Raw genomic sequence first — 25086 nt, forward strand, 5'->3', positions numbered from 1 at the left:
CGTAACAATGTAGTAGCAGATGCCCTCTCGCGCCTTCATGAACCGGACTCCGTAGCTGCATGTTTCCAAATCATCTCCATGCCCCACCCACAATTCCTTGACGAGCTCAAGAGGGAATTATCGGGATCGGACGAATTCAAGACACTCATGCTCCAAGTTCGCAACCATCCTTCCGATTATCCGGGTTTCAAAATCAGAGACAACCTGCTCCTTTTTCAGGGCAGCATTTGGCTTAATCAGGGCAACCCTTTTATTCCCCTTCTTCTGGAGGAATATCACAAATCCCCCCTCGGTGGTCACATGGGGCTTGCTAAGACCCTGGGTCGTCTCCAGCAAAGCTTTTTCTGGGAACACATGCGCCGTGATACCCAGAACTTTATAAAGCAATGTTCGAATTGGCTTCAGACCAAATACACTCCAAAGAAGCCCGCCGGCCATTTCCAGCCAATCCCACCACCATCACGGCCTTGGGAGGATTTGGCCCTCGATTTCATCACTGGGTTACCCATTTCGAATGGCGCTACAGTCATCATGACGGTGGTTGATCGTTTCTCCAAGGGCGGACACTTCGGGACTCTGCCAACCCATTTCACAGCTCACATGGCGGCCCACTTGTTCATTGACCTCATCTGCAAGCTTCACAGTTTCCCACGGAGCTTAATCTCCGACCGTGACCCCCTCTTCCTCAGCAAGTTCTGGCGGGAGCTTTCCAAACTCAGCGGGACCAAGCTGCGCATGAGCATGGCTTATCATCCCCAGAGCGATGGGCAATCTGAGGTGCTCAACCGCGTCGTTGAACAATATCTTCGTAGCTTCGTTCATGCAAAACCAGCAAATTGGCACAAATTTTTGAGTTTGGCGGAGTGGTGCTACAGTACATCGCGCCATTCTGCTACGGGGCTAACCCCATACGAGGTCACTTATGGTAAACCCCCGCCGGCGATCCCTGACTACCTTCCGGGAACGTCGGATGTCGAGGCAGTGGATTTCCTCCTCACCTCCCGACAGGACATGTTCACCACCCTCTGACGAAAGCTCGAAAAATCGCAGGCTCAGATGAAAGCCCATGCTGATGGCCATCGTCGAGAGGTCAGCTTTCAAATCGGAGACTGGGTCTACGTGAAGTTACGTCCTTACCGCCAAACCACAGTGGCCGACAAATTCCACAAACTGGGGAAGCGCTTTTATGGTCCTTATCAGATAACAGAAGTGATAGGTAAGGTAGCTTATCGCCTTGCATTACCACCAACAGCTAAGATCCACCCCGTGTTTCACATTTCGAAGCTCAAACCGCATCAGGGACCCATCACGAAGGAACAGTCACTTCCCCCATCCTCTTGGGCCAACAACCCAGTAGTGGCCCCACTGACTATCCTGGACCACAAATGGAGCGACCATGACCCTCCCGAGCTTTCAGTCCTTGTCCAATGGGCAGGACTCCAGCCTGAAGATACTACATGGGAACGCTGGGCTGACCTCCAAGACGTTTACCACCTTGAGGACAAGGTGCTTCCGGAAGAGGTAGGAGATGATAGAGAAGCAGCAGTTCGACCCAAGCGCACCACAAAGAGGCCCACTAATTGGGAGGAATATATCCACTAGCATAGCAGAAAAGGGCAATTTGGGAATTCACCTTAGGATAGTGCCTTCCTCATCGTGCTTGTCTCGCACGAATGTTTGCTTTGCGATTCTTGTCCCCCAGAGATCACAGCAGAATTGATCTTGTTTCCTGTTTTTCCAGCATTGTTAATATTTCTGTTTTTTTGAAAATATTATAAATAGATGTAATGAATCAAGAGGAAGACAATGAAAATTTTCGATTTCTTACCTTAATCTCTTTGCTTCTGGAGGTTGATTCCTGTCCTCCAATTCAGGAATATCTTCATCCCTACCACTAAACCTTTTCTATCCTTTCTTCTTAATTGGTGGATGTATATGGTGATCAAGGTTTTAAATAATGATTGCAGTTGTATTGTAGTTTCGTCGCATTTATTGATATCGCAGTAAATTATAGACAAATGCGGTTGCAGATAGTTAAAAAAATTTGATATTGCGGTCTAAATCACCGTCACTCACTGTTTTTTACCTTGATAGTGATGAAGAATTTTCACAATTTTGGATCTTTAACATCTTTTAGCTACTGATGAAGGTGGTGCTACACTGTACTAATTAAGGCCATAATATATTTTTCACAACTATTGAACTTGCATGCTAAGGCACTGGCACTGTATGATAATATAAACTGATATTTTATCACACTTAATAAAATTATGTGTTTTTCCATAAAAAAATAAAATTAATTATATTAACATATAAATCAATCAAATTAAAATTAATTTTTTTTGTTAATTTATTATGCAAATAAAAGATATTTCTAGTTTTTTTTCTAAATCTTGAAATTTCTTCTATTGATATCAATTTTTTAAAACTCAATTTACATATCCACTTATAATATAAGTAGTTATCAGAGGGCATGCACGAGTCACAACACTTTAGTTTAACAATATATAAAACCTTTTATATAATATAATTAATTTTTATTACTTGCATCCATTTGGTAAACAATTAGTTTAATAATAATAATAAGTATAATACATAAGAAATGAAAAGTATAATATGCATAATTATCACAAATCATTGTTAATTATCATTTTCATTATTATAATTATATAATTATAAAAAAAATCTAATTGCCATCAATTATTATAATTACATTACAATTATTATATAATTTAAAATAAATTGTCTTTAAAAAAATCAAATAAATCTATTACTTAGACCTCTTGAGAATGCTATGTGTAAACATTCCTATTGAAAAATATTTTTCAATATTTTTGTATGTATTATTATAGATTATATAACATGATAAATAATTAAATAATCAATAAAAATATGTGTAACTCTTTAATTTCTAGAAAATTTATCTAAAGATTTTCAATGGTCAACCAAACAAATTTTATTCATCTCCAGGAAACATGATTCCCAGGCTTTGTGATTCCTAGGAATCATGATTCTCGGATATGAAAAAACTTATTTTCTATCAAACGTCTCGTAAAGGAAATTTTTTTAAGTTAAAATTAGTTATCAATCATGTTGACAATTACAATGACAGAAACAAGAATCTTCAAAAAATTCATTTATATTAAAAGGGTCTTGCTAACCAATGCCCTAAGGACATTGGTTAAGGAATTAAAAATAGAAAGTATTTATAATGGAGATCATGGGCAAGCTAAAAAAAAGTAATGGACAACACAATTTTGTATATTCCAATATAATTTTCTTCCTTTTAATTCATTAACGAATGCCTTGAGGGCACTAGTTAGCATTTGACATATTAAAATAGTTCAATAGAATTAAGATGTGCATATTTTTATAAAATAAAGCAAAAATAAAGTGTAGTTTAGACTTGACACTAGCTAAAAAGTTAGCTACAAGTTGAGAAGTTAACGGGAAGTTGAAAAGTTAGTTAGTAATAGAAAAGATTAAAAATAAAATCTAATAAATGTTCAAGGACAAAAAAAGAATAAATATAAAAAGTTAAAACTGAGCGTTTTAATAAATACTACTTCAAGTAGTGTCTAAAAAAAGTTAGAAGCTACCAAGAAATGAGCTGAAAACTATATAATAACAGAAAAATAATAAAATCATGATTTATTTAAAAATAGTAATTAGGAAAGATGGTAATTATATTAAGAATAAAAAGAAAAGAAAATATAAAAAATTAAAAATTAGAAACTAGTATTTTTAAAAATGATAGTTCAAGTAGTATGTCAAAAAATATTAAAAATTATTAAAAAAAATTATTTATCAAATAATTAAATAAATTTTTCAACTAAAAAAATAAAAATTAACTAAAATATCTGATGTAACATAATCTTAGACATTTCTTTTATGAGAAAATGAGGCATGTTGAAAAGGTAAAACATGACACACTTTCATTTGTATGATATAATTCAAGGTCTTAAAAATAGTTACACTATCAACTAACTAAATGCATAAATTATTACTGTGATTCTCAGACAAATTCAAATGTATTTGCAAAGATAAGCAGAAGCCTATATAATTTATACATTTCTAAATTTTAAAGGGTAGATAATAAAATCACATCACATTACGGGTAAGAAAGTGGGGATTTTTGCTGTGTACCAGCAATTTCAAACAATTACGTATGTTTATTTCTCTGTTCAGATTTGGTTAAAACATTATCTAACGTGTAACTTGCTTATTTATGGCCAAAACTTTACTCAATTCAGATCTGCAAGAAACTTGAAAAGTAGTAGTATATGATATTAATATGCGAAGAAAAACTAATAGGACACTCATGCTACAAAGTACCAAAAGAAGGCATAGCAACCACACACACAATATATATATATATATATATATATATATATTGCTGCTAGCTAGACACGAGCACAACATGAGACAGAAATGCGACAAAAAGTTGTTTTGCTTTAATTTGCATGCATGAAAAAGTTTTCAGAAGCTGAGTTATGTAGGGTTTAAAGATGTGAAACGTGTACCGGATGGTTACTTGTTGGTCATCTAACTTTTGAATTTTATGTGATTGGATTTGTCTGTTGAATTTCAAAGATGGTAATAATAGTAATATTTATAAGAGTTTATTGGGGGTTGAAATTAAGTCTGGTTAGTTGACAATACAGAGAAAACTTGCAAGGAACTATTTTCATTGGCAAACATCTCTAGTAATCCTTAGCTTTGTGGTAGCTTTCTAAAAGGAAAACATTGACTTTCGTGGATAAAGGGAATTGTTTAACACTTCAAAGTTCAAATCAAAGGTGATTAAAATGTCTTCATTTGCTTCTAATGTAGATAGATAGTAGATTAGTTGACCAACAACGGTTCTGATTAAAGTTTGATATGAAGGATACTGTGTGGATAAGAAGTTGAGCTAACAATACTTCCATGCACCACCCCATTCCCACCAACTCACGCTGCATAGCCCATCATTGAGTTACACAGTTTCGTCTATAAAAGTCCTAATATACAATACAACACCAGCAGTGTACGCTCACAAAACATCTCTAAACGCTTGTAAAGATCTCCATCTCCCATTGATCCTCCTGAAGTTTTTGTATTCAACCATGGCTACCTATAGTTGGTCAACTGAGATATTTTCATTTTTGGTTCTAACGTTGTTGTCGACAAGCAGTCACACAATGGTTGCTGGAGCACGCAATCTTCTCGAATCAACCTTGTCAAAACCAGAAGTGCCAACACTTCCCAAACCTCATGAGTTGCCACCATTGCCGGAAATCCCTGAATTGCCCAAGTTTGAGTCGCCTAAGATCCCTGCACTCCCGAAACCTGAGCTACCTAAGGTCCCTGAACTGTCTAAGCCTGACATGTCTAAAGTTCCTGAGTTGCCTAAAGTCCCAGAAAGGCTTAAAGTACCCGAGATATCTAAGATCCTTGAATTGTCTAAGCCCGAGTTGCCTAAAGGACCAGAATTACTTAAGCCTGAGTTACCTAGTGTACCTAATATCCCTAAGGTTCCTGAATTGCCTAAACCAGAGTTGCCTGAAGTCCCAAAGTTGCCTAAGCCTGAGTTGCCAAAAGTACCAGAATTGCCTAAACCTGAGTTACCTAAAGTACCTGAGATCCCTGAATTGCCTAATCTCGAGTTGCCTAAAGTAACACAATTGCCTAAGTCTAAGTTACCAAAAGTACCTGAGATCCCTAAGGTCCCTGAATTTCCTAAGCCCGAGTTGCCTAAAGTTCCTGAATTGTCTAAGCCAGAGTTACCAAAAGCACCTGAGATTCCTAAGGTCCCTGAATTTCCTAAGCCCGAGTTGCCTAAAGTTCCTGAATTGTCTAAGCCAGAGTTACCAAAAGCACCTGAGATCCCTAAGGTCCCTGAATTTCCTAAGCCCGAGTTGCCTAAAGTTCCTGAATTGCCTAAGCCAGAGTTACCAAAAATACCTGAAATCCCTAAGGTCCCTGAATTTCCTAAGCCAGAGTTGCCTAAAGTTCCTGAAGTGCCTAAGCCAGAGTTGTCAAAAGTACCAAAGCTACCTAAGTCTGAGTTACCTAAAGTACCTGAGATTCCTGAATTGCCTAAGTCCGAGTTGCCTAAAATACCGGAGATTCCTAAGGTCCCTGAATTCCCAAAAGTTCCTAAAGCATTTTCAACCACCAATCCTTGAGTTTGAATTATGTCTTTTGCTTACTTGTCCTCAGGTCATAACTGGATGTATTCCAGTGCCTAGTTCATGTTGTTTGATGGGTGTGCTATGATATATGTTAATTGTCACTTGTGTATAATATGTTGTAGCTACTTGAGTGCAATTGAGTCGGTTTACTAGTATTTTGAACCATACTATAGATTATGTTTAGTTTGAAGTTTTTTAAATTGTCAATTGCATTGATATCATTGCATACTGATAGACATCCTCTCATGTGTTAAATGTTGTGAATTTAATAAGATTGTAATGTCTGAGTATAATTCTCTAGATATTTTGCTTTGGTTTTGCCGTTACATTTTTTTCTTGGTTTGCCCAAATCTATCGACGCTCTCTGCAGAGCAAAGGAAACTACGATAAGTGGATCATATAACATATAATGTAACATTTTCGTATATCAAATTTTTACATTTAAACATATGATATGATCTTAATTCGCTACTATTATGCCTCGGCCAAGTGCTCTGATTCATTAGAGCAGTATGATGAAAGGAGTTTCCACTTTCCACAAGTAATGATGTCAACACGTATTGATTGATTAAATCAAAACAGATTGGATACGATTAGGATTGAAGAATACTCTATATTTATGTTTTCTTTTATGGAAAAAATTGAGATTTGATAGCAAACTTGAATCTAAAAGTACCGAAATTGTAAAACCAAAGGAAAAATTGAGATTTGTTAGCAAGCATGAATTGATATCTCCTTAACTTCAACTTCAAGTCAGAGTAACAGCACAATAACCTTGCTATAAGTAGTACTTGAGCCTGAAAACTAAGTCAAAGTTTGTAAAATTATTAGTAGACACAACAAATGACAAATTAACTATCAACACATTGACAATATTAAGAAGAACAAAGATAAGTTTACAAAAAAAAAAAAACCAACAAAGATAAAAGGATGCTTGATAACATGTACTAACTCCAACTAGGATTAGCTAACTTGTACTTTGACTAGGAAGGAGAGAGTACAAGATAGGCTACGGAATCAAACCAAACCATGCATCATGCATTCTGCATACAACTTCGCATTTTCCGACCTACATGTTAAATAGCAATAAAATTGTGACCCAATAGATTTGACAAAGTTGATAATACATACCGAACTTGTAATAAAATTCAAGTATTTTAAACATGATTAAATTTCAGATCAAAGATAAATCTCATAAGCTACTCAAAAGATCAAAGCTTGTGGAAATATCTTAAAGCCCCATCAAGAATTAAAAAAAAAGTAATAAAATTACAACAAGGAAAGGAAAGCATTACATAAATTGATTCTTGTCGTCTGTTATAACCGTTGCTCTTGCTCAACCAGTTACCTAAAATTCCCTAGAGAGTGATAGCAAATTCTCTCTATACAAACAATGATATAGTAAACTTGTTAAGATATATGTGAATATGTTTAGTTTGTTAAGCATATAATTAGTTTCCTAAATATATGCTTACCTAAATTACAATAACAAAATACATTCACATATATCTTAATTTTCGAGTTTCCTGTATTATTATTAGTTTCCTAGTTTCCTGAGATTACGCCTTGTATATTATATATATATTCCAAGTCAGTAAATGAAATCGTTGCGGAAAATATTTTTTTATGGTATCAGAGCTTGGTTGAGGGAATAAGGAAAAACCGTCCCTCACCGGAGACCGATGGTGAGCCCTTTTGCTCACTACCTCTATATATATATATATATATATATATATATATATCTCAAATCTCTTCCCTTACCTTACCTTCCCTTCATCTCTTTTATTTCTTCTTCTTCTCACCGTTATGACGGACAACAAGAGTTCTTTCCATTCGGCTCTTGCAGTTTTCAATATATGGAACCATATCTCCATCGCTCTTGAAAGGGAGAATGTTCAATACTCTACATGGGCAGAGCTTTTGAAAATTATCTCACATTCTCATAAGGTCGTTCATCACATTATTCCTCCTGCCAGCGACAAAGAGAAGATACTTGCGACTGAGGATGAAAAGGAATTATGGTCGATTCTTGATGCTATGGTTCTTTCCTAGCTTTATGCAACCATCTCCAATGATGTGTTGCATACAATTATTGAACCCGATGCCACGACCATGGATGCTTGGAATAGGTTGAGAGATATTTTCCAAGACAACAAACATTCCCGTGTGGTAACTCTTGAGGACGAATTGTCCAATACTAAGATGGAGAATTTTCCAAATGCTTCGGCATATCATCAATGTCTCAAGTCCCCTGCTGATCAGTTGAAAAATGTTGGAGCACCGATGTCGAAGAGCCACCTCGTCATTCAACTTGTTTTGGGTCTCACAAGTGCATATCAAGGTGTAGGGACGTTAATTCGGCAGAGTGATCCTCTACCTTCGTTTTATCAGGCTCGGTCGATGCTCACACTTGAGGAAGCCGAATTGGCAAAGGAGGCTGCCATGGGTTTGGAGTTGGCAATGGTGGCTGCCTCACAATCCGTTTATGACTCAAATTCCTCACATTCGAACCAGTAGCACCGTGGGAAGCCATCTAGATATCGCAATAATTCTGAAGAAAAAAAAATCCGGTGGCGGTGGTCTTGGGTCCAACGGTGGAAAATCCGGCTGTTGTTTGATGATTTTAGGGACAGTCTGTCGTCCTCCTGCTTCGACTGCGGGGGTGTGTTAAGATATATGTGAATATATTTAGTTTGTTAAGCATGTAATTAGTTTCCTAAATATATGCTTACCTAAATTACAATAACAAAATATATTCACAAATATCTTAGTTTCCGAGTTTCCTGTATTATTATTAGTTTCCTAGTTTCCTCAGATTACGCCTTGTACATTATAAAAGAATATTTTCCTCAACGATTTCATTCACTAACTTGGAATATATATAATGTACAAGGCGTAATCTCAGGAAACTAGGAAACTAATATTAATATAGGAAACTCGAAAACTAAGATATATATGAATATATTTTGTTATTGTAATTTAGGTAAGCATATATTTAGGAAACTAATTATATGCTTAACAAACTAAATATATTCACATATATCTTAACAAAACTATATCTACGGCCCATCTCCGTCTTTTACTAAGGAATTCTTCATTAAGTGCAATGTTTTTGGTCATGTCTTAGAAGTAGTCTTGATGCAAGATAAGCAACCTATCGCTTATTTCAAAAAGGTCATTTCCCTCGCACTATGCCAAAATTTGTGTACGAGAAGGAAATTATGGCTTTGGCATTATCTATTCATTATTGGCAACATTACCTTTTAGGGAGGAGCTTTAAGGTTTATACGGACCATTAGAGTTTTAAGCATCTCCTTCAATAGCAATGTTGGTTGGCTAAGCTCATAGGGTACCAAATCTAGGTCATATACAAGCCCAATCCTGACAAGGTTGTTGATGCCTTATCCTGCCAGCACCCCATTCCTTAAATTAATGTCATCACTATCAGACCTTATTGGGTTGATTTCCCCAAAATTAGAGCTGAGGTTCAAAATGACCATGAGATGCCCTATTTGAGCCAAGCCTTGCAGTCTAATCCAAATTCAACTCCTCATAACATTCTTTGGGATGGTTTGATATTTTTCAAAGGTCGCCTAATGTTGCCTAACTCTTCTGTTTTGATCCCTTCCCTTTTGGCTGAGTATCATGATACTATTACAGGAATCATTTGGGATGATATCTCCCTTGATTTTATTACCGAGCTACCATGCTCACAAGGTTATGAAGTGATTTTGGTGGTGGTGGATCGTCTATCTAAATACGCCCACTTCATTGCTTTAAAGCACCTTTACACAGCTCGAATGGTAGCAGAGGCTTTTATAAAGAATGTTACTAAGCTCCACAGGTTCCTGAAGTCGATCATAAGTGATAAGGATACTTTTTTCTCGGTAAATTTTGGAGTGATTTATTTCGCCTTCAAGGAACAATTCTGCACATGAGCACCACCTATCACCCGTGGACGGATGACCAAATAGAGGTGGTTAACCATTGTTTGGAAACCTTTCTCCGTTGCTTTGCCTCAGAGAAACCTTCCAAATGGTATATGAGGTTGTCTTGGGTTGAATTTTGGTACAATACTACAATGCATTCTACCACTAGGAAATCACCCTGAGATTGTTTTTGGACACTCTCCTCCCACTATACTCCATTTCCTGAATGGGGAAACTCAGGTAATTATTGTAGCTACAATGCTCATGGACCGTGATGAGGCTCTTCGCCAACTCAAATTTCATTTGCACCGAGCTCTGCAGACAATGAAGAAATATGTTGATGCTCATAGGAGGCATGTGACTTTTACTCTTAGAGACTAGATGTTTGTGACGCTCTGCCCACATAGACAATAGTTTGTCGTTCGTAGGATCATCCCCAAGTTGTCCCCTCGCTACTATGGACCCTTTCAAGTGTTGTCTCGTGTAGAAGAGGTGACCTATAAACTTCAATTTTCAGACTCAGCTCGAATTCACCCAGTTTTTCATGTTTCACAGCTCAAACGATCAGTGAAGAGTGGTTCTACTACCACTACTTTGCCTCGTAGGCTGGCTGTTGCTGAATATAAGCCTCCTAGTCTTGAAGCTAGTTTGGCAACTCAGGTAAACAAGCACCAAGGCAACTTGGTGGAAGAATGGTTGATCCTATGGAAGTCATAGCTTGAAGAGGAAGCCTCTTGGGAATGGTTCCACTTCGGTTTTGATGCCACTGTCTTTTCAGTGTTCAACAACCAATATCCTGGTGTATCCTTTACTCATCATATAACTTACAAAACACTATAATTATGAGATAAGAAGGCTCACCTAATTTTCTGCTTCTGCAGTTATTTTCCTTACCAGCTTAGTATATTCACTTTATACAATTCAAAGTGTTGTCTCTTAACCTCATAGTTTGGTCCAATTTTAATATTTAACTAGAAAAAGAAAGGATTTAACAAATATATTTGTCCAAAATCAACAAGATTATTCTTGGTCTTATTATTAAAGAGTAACCCTTGTCTTTTTTCCTTATTCTCTAATATTTGCACATTCACTTTAATAGCAACAATTGATTGTATCAGTAGTGATGTTTTAGCTCATCCAGGCTACTCAAATTTCATAGCAAGAATTGATTGTATCAATACAGATGTTTACAATGCAGTCAAATTGTTTCTTTTACAAGTAGAGCAAGGTATTCGCTCCTTGATGTATTCGATTCCACTACTTTTCTATGAAGATTGCCAACTAAATAACAAATAAAATAAGTTTCAAATTCTCCCTAATTAAAGTATATTAATACCTTGCAACTTATTCCAAATAATGTCAGTAAATAGTATATGTACATAACATATAAATCAAAGAACGAGAATATCAAAGCCAAAAACTAAAAGAAAAGACATGATCCATGGAATGATCTATCCTCTGCAATGAACTGAGTACTTGAAAGGACTTCAAATTCTAAAGATGGTACAATGTAAAAAAATTTAAAAAAAAATGATTACGCTAGCATGACTATTGACTATGAAAGTGAGGGGAAATTGATCAAAATTGAAAAGTTTAGGAATGGCTTCCACTTTCTAAGAAAAATTGACAACTAACCCTTCCCAGATGATCACCTAAAAGTATTGCCAGGTATAAAGGCTGAACAAACACCTAAAAGTATTGCCAGGTATAAAGGCCGAACAAAACATACGCACAAGTTCTTTGCTTCCTCCATTTGATCTCCAACTACCAACCATGCTCATATAATTACAGCAATAACTGTTCTCTGATCAGCGTAAGAGCATATGCTGATCTTTTAGTAGATGCTGCAACCTCAAAGACAAGAGGCAACAGGACTAGAGTGCCCACATATTCAAAAAGTTGCAGAATATTTTGAAATGAATTCCAGTTTGCATTGACCAGACATTCTAGATCAAACATGATGACTACTGGTACCAGCCAAATTGGTCATCTTAATCGTGATAATCTTTTCCGTTTCCGATTCTTCTTATTATACACAACCACACTTTTTGTGTTACTGCTACCATGAGGAAGAGCCAAACTTGATGATGGTTTGCCAATGTAGGTTCTGCCTTTCTTAGAAACCCATTTCAGTGGCATATTGTTAACTACAGTGCCAATATCAGTAGAATTATTCAGTTCAACTTGTTTTTGAATTTGATCTAGCATCTGATGGGTCCAAGCCAATGACAGATCCAACGCAAAAGAATCATCCACTGGCTTTTTCCATAGATCCATCAAAACCTCTTCAAAAGACCGGAAAGACATGGATGGTTGATAACCTTTAAGATTTTCACAAATCATGTTTACTTTGACAACATGCTTGCAAAGGTTACCTTGCATTGACCAAGAACAATCACAGAATGCAAATTCAGATCCTGGATTCCACACTATGTGTTAAGCTACTGTCTTTCTGGCTCACAACCTTGGCAAAGAGGTGGTCTTTATCATCCAAGGAAACAGCATAGTCCGGAATTTGAAGTGCCCGATGCCATGATGTAGAAGCAATATATTTTTCCTTCACATTCTGGAAAGAATCACTCTCATCAGCATACCGGTCAAGCCAGTAGCTTGAATGCAACTCAGTTGTTAACTTGTGGACTAACCAATCTACTCTTTGCAATGCTCCAAGATGTGAATCATCAAAAAGTTTGGCTTTCAGCTTAACATGATAGGCTTCTAATGCTCCAGAAGCTTCCTGGCTTGCTAATGGAAAATTTCTCATCGTTGAAAGCCACATTTCTGCAGAACAGAAGGAAGGGCAAGGAGAAAGTGAGTAAATATATCAAATCAATGACAAACTGACTAACCCATAACTTCGTAAGTAAAATGGTAAGGAACATTTCATTCGTAATATTGGACTTGCATGCATGCATGTGAATATGCCTTCAGTCAAACCAGACATTTTATGTGCATGCAAGAGAGAAAAGGAGAAAGATCTAACCAAGCTTGGGCAACCACATGACTTTGAAATATTCCATGAAAGCAGTTTGGTCAACAAAATCCAGCAAGAATTGTTCCAAGGCAAGCGATGCATTAATACCTCCCCAAATGTTGTACACTATTCTCCCAAGACGCTTAAAAATCTCCCGCTGAATCTCAATGTTACTACATTTCTTAACAATATTCCTAAGCCAAGATCTACGAACACGCCATAGTGAAAATAGGACAGGACAGCAAAATATATCTCTGTAAAAACAATTAATAGAAGTAAGAAAATTAAACAGCAGCACTATAAAAATTTTAACCAAACTCGTTTCAAAAGCAATAAATCTTACCTCAAAAGATCAATTTCAGCTGCAGCGTCATCAATTAAAAATCCACTGACTTTCCATCCAGGCTCAACACTACGAGCTCGATCAATTAAAGCTTTCAACCACTTAGACACATCGGGCTTTGTAAAGCTACGTGTAATGACCCATGCGACAGGAAGTGCATGTTGTCTTGAATCAAAAACAAGTAGTGTGAACAAGGGATACTGCCAATATGAAAAGATAACTAAGTTAGGATGATTGAAAATATATTGCAATACGAACAAGATAAATGTATTTCTTTTAGATCTACCATAACTTAAAAGTGATGATTGAAAAACAAATATTACTTTAAGTCTCTTCACACCAAACGTAGAGTCTGCTGCAACAACACTTCGATGACCAAAACGAATCATTTGTTGCAGCTGCCATTCTGTTTGGATCCCCAAGATGAAAGGGTCAGACTCTGAAGTATCCTGGTGAAAAAATACAGACTTTCTATTGCGTTCAATCCAAATGCGGATGCTAGCTTGATCATCTAGATCCAGCTCATGGGTAGACCTTTTGATAATCATCCCTAGCTTGTGGACATACTGAGAAGCAAGGCTACTGACTTTTGCATCTGAACCACAATATCGCTGAATTCCTTCTATGTGTTTCTCCAAGATATTCTCTTCTGGGATGCCCAAATATATCATGGACATAGTTTGCTGCTGAATTTCATTGCAAATATACGGAATTTTTTTGGCGCCTGGGCCAATGGCATCTCTATCAAGTGGTCCGTGGCAGATAAAACCAGACTTGTTAATATGACGCCTTTCATTGTATACAATAAGTGCCAGTGATGGCTGAGCATAAAGACGTTTGACAACAAAATGACAAGTACAACCTCGCATTGATTGAGGTCTAGCAGCACGATTTCGAGTATTAAGTCGATACCTTCGACTGGGTAATATACCTCCTCCCTCCCCATAATTTTCAGGGCCAAACGAGCACCAGTACCTTCATAGAGAACAAAGTTCAACTACACAACATAAGTATCAGAAACCTAATTGTGTAGATCACCACTTAAGTTTTAAATCATTCATTTGCTAGTCTGCTGTTGGTTCCAAACTTCAGATAGCAACAAGGAAATGATTTGAACTTATGAACAAGTTTAAGATAAAGGAACTTAACAAGGACCAAATTTTCAACAAGAGAAATATGATTTCACACTTCCAAGTTCCAATGTTCTATAAAAACATAAACTAGAAACACACCAAGCAAGAAAATGCTAAACATATACTACAAAAGCCAAACAATCTTCTGATTACATTACAATAACAAAAAGAGGAATAAAATGTCTATAAGCATGATAATAATCATTTTGAATGACAAAATAGACATGGCAGAAACTTACAGCCTGTACTCCAGATACTCATCGTCCTTGTACTCCTTCAAGCTTCCAATAGTCCGTTTCCTTCCTCTCTCGATATGAAACCGAGTCGGGCACTCCACATTAGTACATTCACCAATTATAAAAGCATCAACTCTGTCATAGGGAATGAGGGCAACCTCATCATGGTGCTCAGCATTACCAAACTTGGTCCAAGTCAGGTCAGCAGCACAAAACTCCTCCTCAGGTGGGTCTTGCAAAGGAATCTTCCCCACGGATTCAACTATAGCCATATCCAAAATGGCACAAAAACCAAAAAACACAAAAACCTTCCTTGCTATATATACAGAACAATCTAGAAGTCTCTCCAGAAACAATCACATGTTCAAAACAGTAAAACTGTTGAAGCACAGAACAGAACACCCTGAAACAACAATACCCTTTTGAGATAAACAGTTAAAGACTTGATTTTGATAAGTATTTTGAGCTATGAGCAATAACAGCTACACAATTCAATCAAAAGAAAGAGTAAAAGCTAAAAAAAACAAAGGTTAGGGCAAGTTGTGTAGTGAGAATTGAAGGGAATACCTACCTTTTTGGTTAAATATTCACAAGAAGAAGAACATGATTGTGCGTGTTGCAGTGGAAGAGAATAGTGCCTTTAAAAAAACACTTTTTCCATCACATCAAATGCAATTATAACACAAAGTCTATCATAGGGTTGAACCAACCAATGAATAGCTCCATTCAAGAACAAGCTGCGACCGGATTTAAAAGGATACTGAACAATACAAGCTCCAGGAATTGGTTCTAAGAGAAAAGCAATGGACTCGCGTGGGTAGTCTCGATTTTACTATCGCTACCACCATGTAATCATGAGTTGATGAGTCATACCCAATGCCAAATAATTTTGAATCGTCACCACATTGTTAATTCATTTATGAAGACAGGTACATGGTTTCCATATGATAAAATCATGATGATTCAAGTACGCATGGGTTAAGATTATAAATCCTCTGCAAGAACCAACAAAGCCTACCTATTAGGGTTGATTGGTTAGTAGTGAGAATTTAGGTAATTTATATCAGATCCTAGATTAAGTATCCTTGTTACCGCTATACATTAAAAAAATGTAGCTAGTATTTTAAACACACAAATTTAAATATTTGTATTTTAATATTATTTATTTTTATTATCATTAAAATAATTTTTTTTAATTGAATTAATTTTATATAACTTTTTATATAATAAGTATGTTTTTTTGTTGGATAAGATAAATTGTTTTAATTAAATATGAAGGTTTTTTTTATTTTACCAAAAAACTTTTAATGGTAAAGGAGTTTTTTAAGTTAAAAATTAATAAAACTGAACAAATAACTTGTACTTATTTTTAAGTTTCTTTTTTCTAGCTTTAAATTAAAATTAACTTTTAAATAGAAAAAAAAGTCAGGCACCAAACAGAATAAGTTACACGAAATCTGCCAAATAAAATAATTCATCAAAATTTATGTTGTAGAATATCAGACTGCAAGTTATAAAAAGTATGAATTGAATACTACAAGAATTTGATATTCTCTTTAAAAAAAATGTTAATAGTACTAAATTGAAAACTACAATACTTATTTAAAAGTCTTATCTTAGTTGAATATATATTATAAATTTTTTATTAAAAATCTTTTAAAATCTCAATCTTAAACTAAACTGAAAGATATACAAGAATTTGATTTGATCATATAAAGGAATAGGTATCCTTTCAACTTTTTTCTATACCTCCCTAAAGATAAAATATGTAATAAAAGAATAAATTCAAATATTTCATTGGTGAGTGAAGTAGTGTAACCAATAGAAATGGAAATCTAGGTGACATCTTAAATGCTACATGACTACAAGTTGGGCAAAAGGTGAGAAATGGGAGAAACGTACAAATCTGAAATCCCATTGGCACTGCCTTGCTTATTGTTACAAATAGCACAAATTCATAAATAAGAGACATCATGTGAAATGATTTGCATATTAAAAAGGGACAAAAACTGTATGCAGAACTTTATTTATTTTGAATATGGGCTCAATCCACCTGACCCAATCGATCATTTAATAAGCGGAGAAGAGGCCCACATGACACATCCCATCATGCACTTCATTATTTGGTAGAAAATAACATCTATTGCATTTGTATGCATGATATTAATGATAATAACCAGGCAAAAGGCTATTTTGAGAGATTCACATTTGACACTATATTTAGAAGGGAGGGGGAAAAATAGTATAACTTTTGTGTTAATCTTAGGAGTGAGCTACAATAAGCAAACTCTGAAGTTATCAAAGCTCTCATATCATTTAAACAACAAAACTTTCCAAGATTTGAAGTTACGTGATAATAGTATGTTACCAAGCTCACGGTAAAATTGTATATACTTTTTTCTTAATGAAAAAACTTATTTAATATATATATATATATATAATAAATATATATATATATATATATATATATATATATATATAATAAAGAGTTTCATGTAAAACAAATATACTTTCAACCAATCAAAGATTATTTTTCATATTTCATTTAAGATACTTATTATTAAAATCAATAAATATATCTGTGTTGTAATTGAATGATAATGTTTACATTATTAGTGCCTAAGTTGTTCATTCTACTGTAAATTTGATTATTCCTCATTTAATTTAAATTTTTAAAAAAATTCAATCTCTTTAATTTATTCAAATAAAGATTATGAATCATGATTCAAATAATATATTTTCCATTTTTTATTTAATTTTAAAAACCTCGTCTCTTTAATTTATTCAAATGTTTATTGTTATTTTTTGTGAAGTTTCAAATGTTTATTACTAATAACAGATATCTGTCATTCTCTTTAATTTTTTTATTTACAAATTTTACTTAAATTTGAAAAATATTCAGTATAGCTCACGAAAAACTTGTTAATATTTATTGAAAGCAAATGCAAGGCCGTTTCTACATAAATTTGGGCCTAAGGCAAATTTTATAAAAATAAATAGTGAAACTAGTTTTTTAGCCTAAAATCATTTATCAATGTTTTATAATTCAATAATTTTAATATTTTACTTTTAATCGATAAATTAGCTAATGCATTCAATCTATCTAATAACATTGTTGATCTTAAATAAGATTTAAGTAATTTTAATTTTAAAAACTTCTTTTAACGATGACAATCATTACCGAGATAAACAATGCATGTATTTAAAAAAGACTCTAATCCTTTTATATAATTTAATATTTCTATTGGTATGTTAACTTCATCTTTTAATATTTCTCTCAATACTTCTAATTCTAAAAATAAATCTAGACCATCAATATTTGAATTTTAATCACATCTTAAAATTTTTTTAAGATCAATACAATATTTTTTTCAGATCATCTTTGTTTAAAGTTTTAAATTTTTTAAAAGCAAATAAAAAATCAAAAATAGTTTCATATTGTAGAAATTATTCAAATTGAATCTCTATGAAAAAAAGGGATTGATCTACTATGTATTAAAAATATTCAAATACAAAAAGAATATTTTGCATGATGAGTCTTTTCGTTTCCACGCACAAATGAAGAATCTACTATGCATAAAAAAAATTAAATGTTACAATTTACAAAAAATAAAATGTCTATCAAACCAATTAAAATTAATTACGAGTCTGTTCGGTTTCCACATACAATCAGATTCTAAATATATCATTAATATTTAAGATTTGTTCAAGAAAAAAAAATTAATACCTAAAATACTAATAATTTGATGTATCCCATCAAATGACAATGCATCTTCAACCTGATTTCCAATAAAAACTCTTTTCTTGCAACACCCTTTATCAAAAGAGCAAAAGACACAAGATTTTACCATAATCTTATCAATTATGTTCATAGAGGATTCTGTCCCCTGCTTGAGTGGATGAGCATCAAGCATGAATGCAATCATTAATCAATGCTAGAGCCGTAAAACGTTTGTCAAATTCATCAATAAAACCAAAACCAGAAAAACAAACAAACAAACAAACAAAGCATAATTAAATCTTTGCTCGCGTTTACTAAGCCAATGCATATATATATAATAATTCATAAATTGAATTTCATATTTGTGTATTGAGCTGGCCCTAATAAAAATATGAGTGAATTGGAATCATTATGCATGTATGGGAACGGGGCCTGCAAAGACACTGATGCAGCCACAAACCATATAGTATTATGCCACTGCCATATGTCCTTCTGTTCACTGTTTCTGCAAAGGCATGCACCCTTCAAAAAACGTGCATGTCAAGTTGCGTGAGATCAAGGCGCTATCATTCAAACACTTGACGTTACAATAATAAATAGCCTCATTACTGTTCCCACAAGCATGAAATGCAAGCAAGGGGAATACCAGTTTGGTTTTTTTCAAACTTGTACTCACTCGTGTGGCCACTTAGTGGCCACGGGCATTGATAACATTAACCCTAACGAAGGATTAACTTGTTACTTTAATAACTTATAAACAGATTTGGCTAGTTTACAAGCTAATATGGTATAAAAACATATTTTACTACTACTAACTTTTAGCTTATTTTCTTACATGTTTGGTTCCGCATCCAATGGCCTCTAACTTGAGTTTTTTTACTTAGAAGTTGAAGCTACACTAAACATCAGTTTGTTTGCAGCAAAATGCGACTAAAAGAAATGTGAAATGAACAGTAAAATGAGATGAAATTCATACTTTTATGTTTTATTTTAATTCAAAAAATTAACTTCAATTCACTTTCTTTCCATTTCATTTCACTTTACTAAAAACTTTATAAGTAACTTATGTCCGAACTTGGGAAGTCAATGTGCAAACGATGCAATACCTAACATGCTATACATAGATACTTCAACTATTTTATAGCTTATACTTAGTTATTAGTTTTTTTTTCTATTTTTATCTTCATTAGTTTATTTAAAATTTCCTTTTAATTTTTATGTTAAATTATGTCATTTTACATGAGTTAACTTAAACATTTTCAATTCAATCAGTTAACTTGTATCTTTCCAATAGTTCAGTTTTTAACCTTTAGCTAACTTATAAACTACAGCTAACTCAGACTGAAAAATACTCTAATTTTTACCAATTAACTTGTTCTTACCACCCAAACCAACTATATTTTATTTCCTTTGTCGTACTAGCCATCGTTTCAAATTGAATTTGAGAATGAAAGCGGAACAAACGAACATGGGTTGGTTAGTTTCATTTCAAGGGTTCACAATTAAAGAGAATAGTGGTCCTGCTTCCACTTAAAGACAGATCCCGATATTTTGATGACCCTATTTCTTCAAGTAGCTACATCCGTCACATTAAAGAGCAACCATGGAGAGACACAAACCAAAACATATAATTCATGTGCTACGAATGGAACCTTTCGATTGTATATTTACCAACGTTGATGGCTTGTCAACTGTTTTTCATTTTTAAAGTACAGTATCTCTCGGTTATTCCGGTATATGTTTCCCTCACCTCATAGTCAAAGTTCTTCTGGGAGAAATAAATGTCATTTTAGTTTAGAAACTTCAATTTCAATCTTTCTTTTTTGATAGAGTAATTGACCATCTCTTAACAAACTCAATAAAAATCTTCAGCCAAACTCTAATTTAAACACCCATTTTACAAAAGAAAATCATTTATACTTCAATTTTCAGTTTTAATGGAAAGTGAGTTGAAAACTATAGTAAATAACTTTTCATAAAGTCACACAAATAAGTAATGTTTTACAGTGTCATTAACTAATATGGGGATTTAGTCATTTTTAGTTAATCATTTCTTACTCAAGGTTGAAAAAAGGTGACCCCTACAATTTTAAAACCGATCGAGAACATAGGACCACACTGAATAAGTACTATCATCACGAAAAATTCGTGATACCTAATTTGGCTAGTTGGCCATCTCAGGACCAAAACAATCAATTCCCACTTTTTATTCCAACATTGGGAAAATCGACAAAAAATGAAATCAAGGATTCAATTTGCATTTTTCTTCATAACAAGCGATGGAGGATTCAAGAACATGACAAAGAGGACAAAGTCGCTTCTAAAATGTTGCCAATTTTGGTTTGAAATTTAATCCACAATTTTTCTTACAAAAGAATTAATCCAACAAGTAAAGAATCGACATAAAGTTACAAAATGAAAAGGGGAAAAAATGGTCAACTTACACATTGAGGAGCCATAACCGGCTTCAATTGTACCCGATTCAAATTCAAGTCCTCTTTTCCATCTGTCCATAGTAACATAATGGGGTCTAGTGGATGTAGCATGGTGAAGAAAATATGCGCTTTAAATCCTCTGCAGAGTCCTCGTGACTGTTTCCAATGATTCATAGGGTACAAGCTTGTCCACCTTTGTTTTTTGTGTAAATAATTGGTGAATGTATCTCTCTACAAGCTATAGAGTCTTATCTTTTTCTTGTTTTTTTTTTTTTACCTTTCAGATTCAATCAACCTGTTCACCAATCAAGTCTAGACCAACTAAAAGGAATGATATGCCCTGGAATAACAAGAAGTAGAAGTGGATTCCCTGAGCAGAAAGGAGACTCCTTGCTGAAGCTGTTAGAAGTAGAAAGGCCAAAGCAAGCTCCTTCATGTATATTCTGTTATGCTTCTTCTTTGACCCCACCTTTTTCTCTTGTAGCTGGATTTCTTCTTTTATTTCCGCAAGATCAGGCGCTGAGGAGCCTCTTTGATGATGCTTTGGTCCTTTCTCAATCAAGGAAACAAGGTCACCCTCAGAGGAACGGCCGGATTTCTTGGTGACAACCCACTCGTATGCACTTCCGAGATGGAAAAGACCGGAGATCATGGCATTGAATTTGGTAACCGACATGGTGTTTTCGAAGAGAAGGTAAGGGACAATGAAAGGGAAGGATTTGGGGGCTGGAAGGATGTTAAGTAACGACATGGTGGCAGGGATGTAACAAACAACCAAAGCAGGAAGCTCGGCCTCCGGTACAAACATTGTCATGGGAAGAATTATACAGAAAAGGGTAAATGAATAGAAGGGTAATATCAATTTTCTTAGAAGAAAGAAGAGAAATATCATGTTGAATTTTTTCCATATGCTTATCTGCAAAGACATAGTTGATAGCCAACACTGTATAAGTACTAAAGACTAGATGATATCAAGGTTAATAACAATTACTGTTGTCATAAAAACAAGGTCCTGAGTTGTACATGACATAGTACATAGTGATATACATACCTTGGAGCGTATTATGTCGGGCAAACAAAGACGGAACAATTGCATTGGGCCAGAGTGCCATCTATGCTGCTGTTTTCTATAAGCTTCATAAGATTCAGGTAGCTCACATTGGCACTGGAAGCAGTAACAACTTGCAGTTAGCTTTAATAGTGAATTGGAAATGACAAATTGAACACCATAGTAAAAACTAGTGCGATGCAAACCTCAACATCATTGAGGAAAATAAATTTCCAGCCATGAAGATGGGCACGTACAGCGATATCCATATCCTCCACTGTGGTCCTCTCCAACCAACCACCAGCATCCTCAAGGGCCTTTATTCTCCACACACCAGCCGTTCCATTGAACCCAAAAAAGTTAATGAAAACCCCATTCACTTGCTGTTCTACCTCAAAATGGAAAGCCAAATTAATGTTTTGCAACCGTGTTAGCAGGTTCTCATCCTTATTCACAAAGGACCATCTTGCCTGAACAAGTCCTAACTCGTCGTTATCCTGTGTATGTATGATGTAGTAGTATCAACAACTGAATTAGTTGACAACAACAGCAAAAACAATCACACTCACACACAGACACATACATGCCATGACACATCCATCTACCATGGTTACTCAAACTATAGGACAAAAGACACATGAATGCCAAATTTCATGTGCAAAACAACATTGGATGAATGAATTACCTTAAAATGAGGAATCGTTCTTTTAAGGAAATCTGGGGTGGGCTGAAAATCAGCATCAAAAATGGCAACAAACTCGTAGTCTTTCACGTAGCTACAATTCATGGCAGAATTCAGATTCCCAGCCTTGTATCCCGTTCTAATCACCCGATGCCTGTACACAATGTTGGCACCCTCTTTCTGCCATTTCTGAACCTCTTCCCTGATCAACGACTGTGTTGTTATGTCATCCGAATCATCCAGAACCTGAATCAACAACTTTGATTTTGGCCAATCCAAATTACACACGGCACCAATTGATTGCTGATAAACCTGAACAAACACACATCAAAGTTAAGCTGGATCGATAAAAGTCAACAAAAAACAAAAACACCACATCAAACATACCAACAGGAGTAACAAGTCCATTAATCAGTTTTTGTGTTGTTCTCCAATCAGAATTGTAATTTCACCTCGATAATGTAAACCTTTATTATGCGGATTACCCAGATAAAACTTCAATTCTGATAGGAGAATAATATCAAAAACAGATAAAGAACTGCATCTTTTTTTTCAACAAAGATAAGATGCATTCCTTACACATTTTTGGTGTTGTTCTCCAATCAAAATTAGAGTTTCACCTCGGTAATACAAACCCTTATTGTCTAAATTACTTAGATGAAACTCCAATTCTGACTAGAGAACAATATCAAAAAGCAATCAAGGAAGTGTATCTAAGTTTTTTCCTTATGCTAATTAATGTACTTCACCTCTCTCTCATTGCACATGGGGATCTGCACAAGAACCATGGGGAAGAAACCCTTCTCGCCGGACTCAAGATCCACATCCCCACCCTTGGGAACCGGTTTGATCTTCTTGAACCGGATCCAGAAACACCCCAAACACAGCACCAACCTATCCAAACTCTGGACAATGAACAACACAATACACACATTGGCTAGGAATTGAAGAGGGGGAGCAAGATACTCCACGCGAACAAAGACCCACATCAAATAAGCCCAATCAAACACACCCTTCACACCCCAAAACCTCGGAGCCTCAAAATGCCACCCTTTGAAGTACGCAGCAACCTCAAAAAACAGCAACATAAGAGACACAAAGAGGAACACTTTGATGCAGTTATAGAATCTACTCTTCACGGTGGGGTTCTCCTTCTCCCTCCCACCACCGCCGCCGCCACCGTCGGTGTCGGCGTCGGTTCTTCCGGCAGCCACGCGGCGCTTCACGGCGGCGACCAGACCCAATAATGCAGGAGCCACAGAAGCAAGGCAACCTGCGGCTTTGTGAGCTTTAAGTAGCAGAACCCACGTTAGTTGCTTCGCGTTTTTCCCTCTACCTTTGTTGTCTCTATTGTTATTATTGTTATCATTATCATTCCCAATGATGAAGTCTTCATCAGAAGGACCCTCGAGTTCCAACATCGACCATTTTGGATTCTCCATCTTCACCACCACTGGGGTGCCCCTGTGACTCTCCTTCCCCCACCATTTCAACGAAGTTGCCATTTCAACAAAAAAAAAATATCTTTTTCTTGTTTTTTATCCGCAGGAATCAAACACAGTTACTTAAAAAATTTACAATAACTCACGTAGGAATCAAAAATAAATACCAGAAAGTTTTCAATATCTCAGCCGCCTGTTCAACGAACTGATTAAACTCTTTTCTTTTCTTGTTTTCTTTTGTATGGTATTATTTGGTCCACCCCAGGAAGTGAAAAGAGGGAAAGGTTAAGACTTTGATCTCATTGTCAGAAAAGGGAGTGAAGAGATGAAGTGGGTAGGAGAGAGAGAGACGCGTGGAAGAGGGAACAGAGCGAGGCGTCTCAAAGACACGGTGACATTGGGAAGAAGGTGATACGTTAGATTATGCGAGAGTGTGGTGCAGTTCAGAGAGAGAAAGAACACTGTTTATTATAGCCTGTGGGAAGAGTACAAGTATGATGAAAGTTTCACATCTAATTACAGCTTGCAACTCACAATGAGAGGGTCTCAACTCTCTCAAGTAGGAAAGGGAGTGACAGAGAGAGGAGAGAGGAAAGAGGAGAGAGAAGAGGGAAAATGAGAACGATTAAAAAATGATGTATTGGAACACAGGAAGGATAAACAGCTCAACACGTCACTGGTTTTGGTTTAGGATAATGACTCTTTATTTTTTCTTTCTTTTGTGTGTCAATGGGAGTTTTTGAACGAGTAGATTTTGTTTTTACCGTAACGAAAAAAGGCAAACAAAAAACTTGTTGAATTTTCTCTTTTAAATGGTCAAATCTTTCACATTTTGATGTATAAACACACTCAATCATTAACCATCACACGCTTCCCTTTCCACTTATCCCTTTTTAACCTATGTTTGTTTTAGTAAACTAGGTTTGGTGTGATACATTTGATTTTCAAATAAATAAAAAATTAACCAAGA

The 25086-nt window shown here is 35.3% G+C and overlaps 4 protein-coding genes and 1 pseudogene across 4 annotated transcripts; 3 read left to right on the plus strand and 2 right to left on the minus strand.

Annotated features, from left to right (window-relative positions):
- The first annotated feature begins 4908 nt into the window (after positions 1 to 4908).
- LOC100802458 (protein PELPK1) lies at positions 4909 to 6475 on the plus strand. Its single transcript, XM_003544451.5, has one exon. It carries the CDS (start codon positions 5106 to 5108, stop codon positions 6165 to 6167), a length of 1062 nt encoding a protein of 353 aa, XP_003544499.1. The 5' UTR covers positions 4909 to 5105; the 3' UTR covers positions 6168 to 6475.
- A 1810-nt stretch (positions 6476 to 8285) lies between these two features.
- On the plus strand, positions 8286 to 8690 carry LOC100811874 (uncharacterized). Its single transcript, XM_003545310.1, has one exon. It carries the CDS (start codon positions 8286 to 8288, stop codon positions 8688 to 8690), a length of 405 nt encoding a protein of 134 aa, XP_003545358.1.
- A 986-nt stretch (positions 8691 to 9676) lies between these two features.
- LOC112999392 (uncharacterized) lies at positions 9677 to 10819 on the plus strand. Its single transcript, XM_026125545.1, has 3 exons — positions 9677 to 10060; positions 10343 to 10455; positions 10531 to 10819. The coding sequence occupies exons 1-3, from the start codon at positions 9677 to 9679 to the stop codon at positions 10817 to 10819; spliced, it is 786 nt and encodes a 261-aa protein (XP_025981330.1).
- A 640-nt stretch (positions 10820 to 11459) lies between these two features.
- On the minus strand, positions 11460 to 15812 carry LOC100812419 (uncharacterized; annotated as a pseudogene).
- Positions 15813 to 20695: 4883 nt separating this feature from the next.
- LOC100802980 (probable xyloglucan glycosyltransferase 12) lies at positions 20696 to 24732 on the minus strand. The gene is made up of 5 exons (XM_003544452.5): positions 23424 to 24732; positions 22678 to 22986; positions 22199 to 22489; positions 21996 to 22109; positions 20696 to 21860 (listed from the first exon to the last, which is right to left on the minus strand). The coding sequence occupies exons 1-5, from the start codon at positions 24177 to 24179 to the stop codon at positions 21231 to 21233; spliced, it is 2100 nt and encodes a 699-aa protein (XP_003544500.1). The 5' UTR covers positions 24180 to 24732; the 3' UTR covers positions 20696 to 21230.
- Between the last annotated feature and the right edge of the window lie 354 nt (positions 24733 to 25086).

The sequence above is a fragment of the Glycine max genome, chromosome 14, assembly GCF_000004515.6.
Source record: "Glycine max cultivar Williams 82 chromosome 14, Glycine_max_v4.0, whole genome shotgun sequence".
NCBI lineage: Eukaryota > Viridiplantae > Streptophyta > Magnoliopsida > Fabales > Fabaceae > Glycine > Glycine max.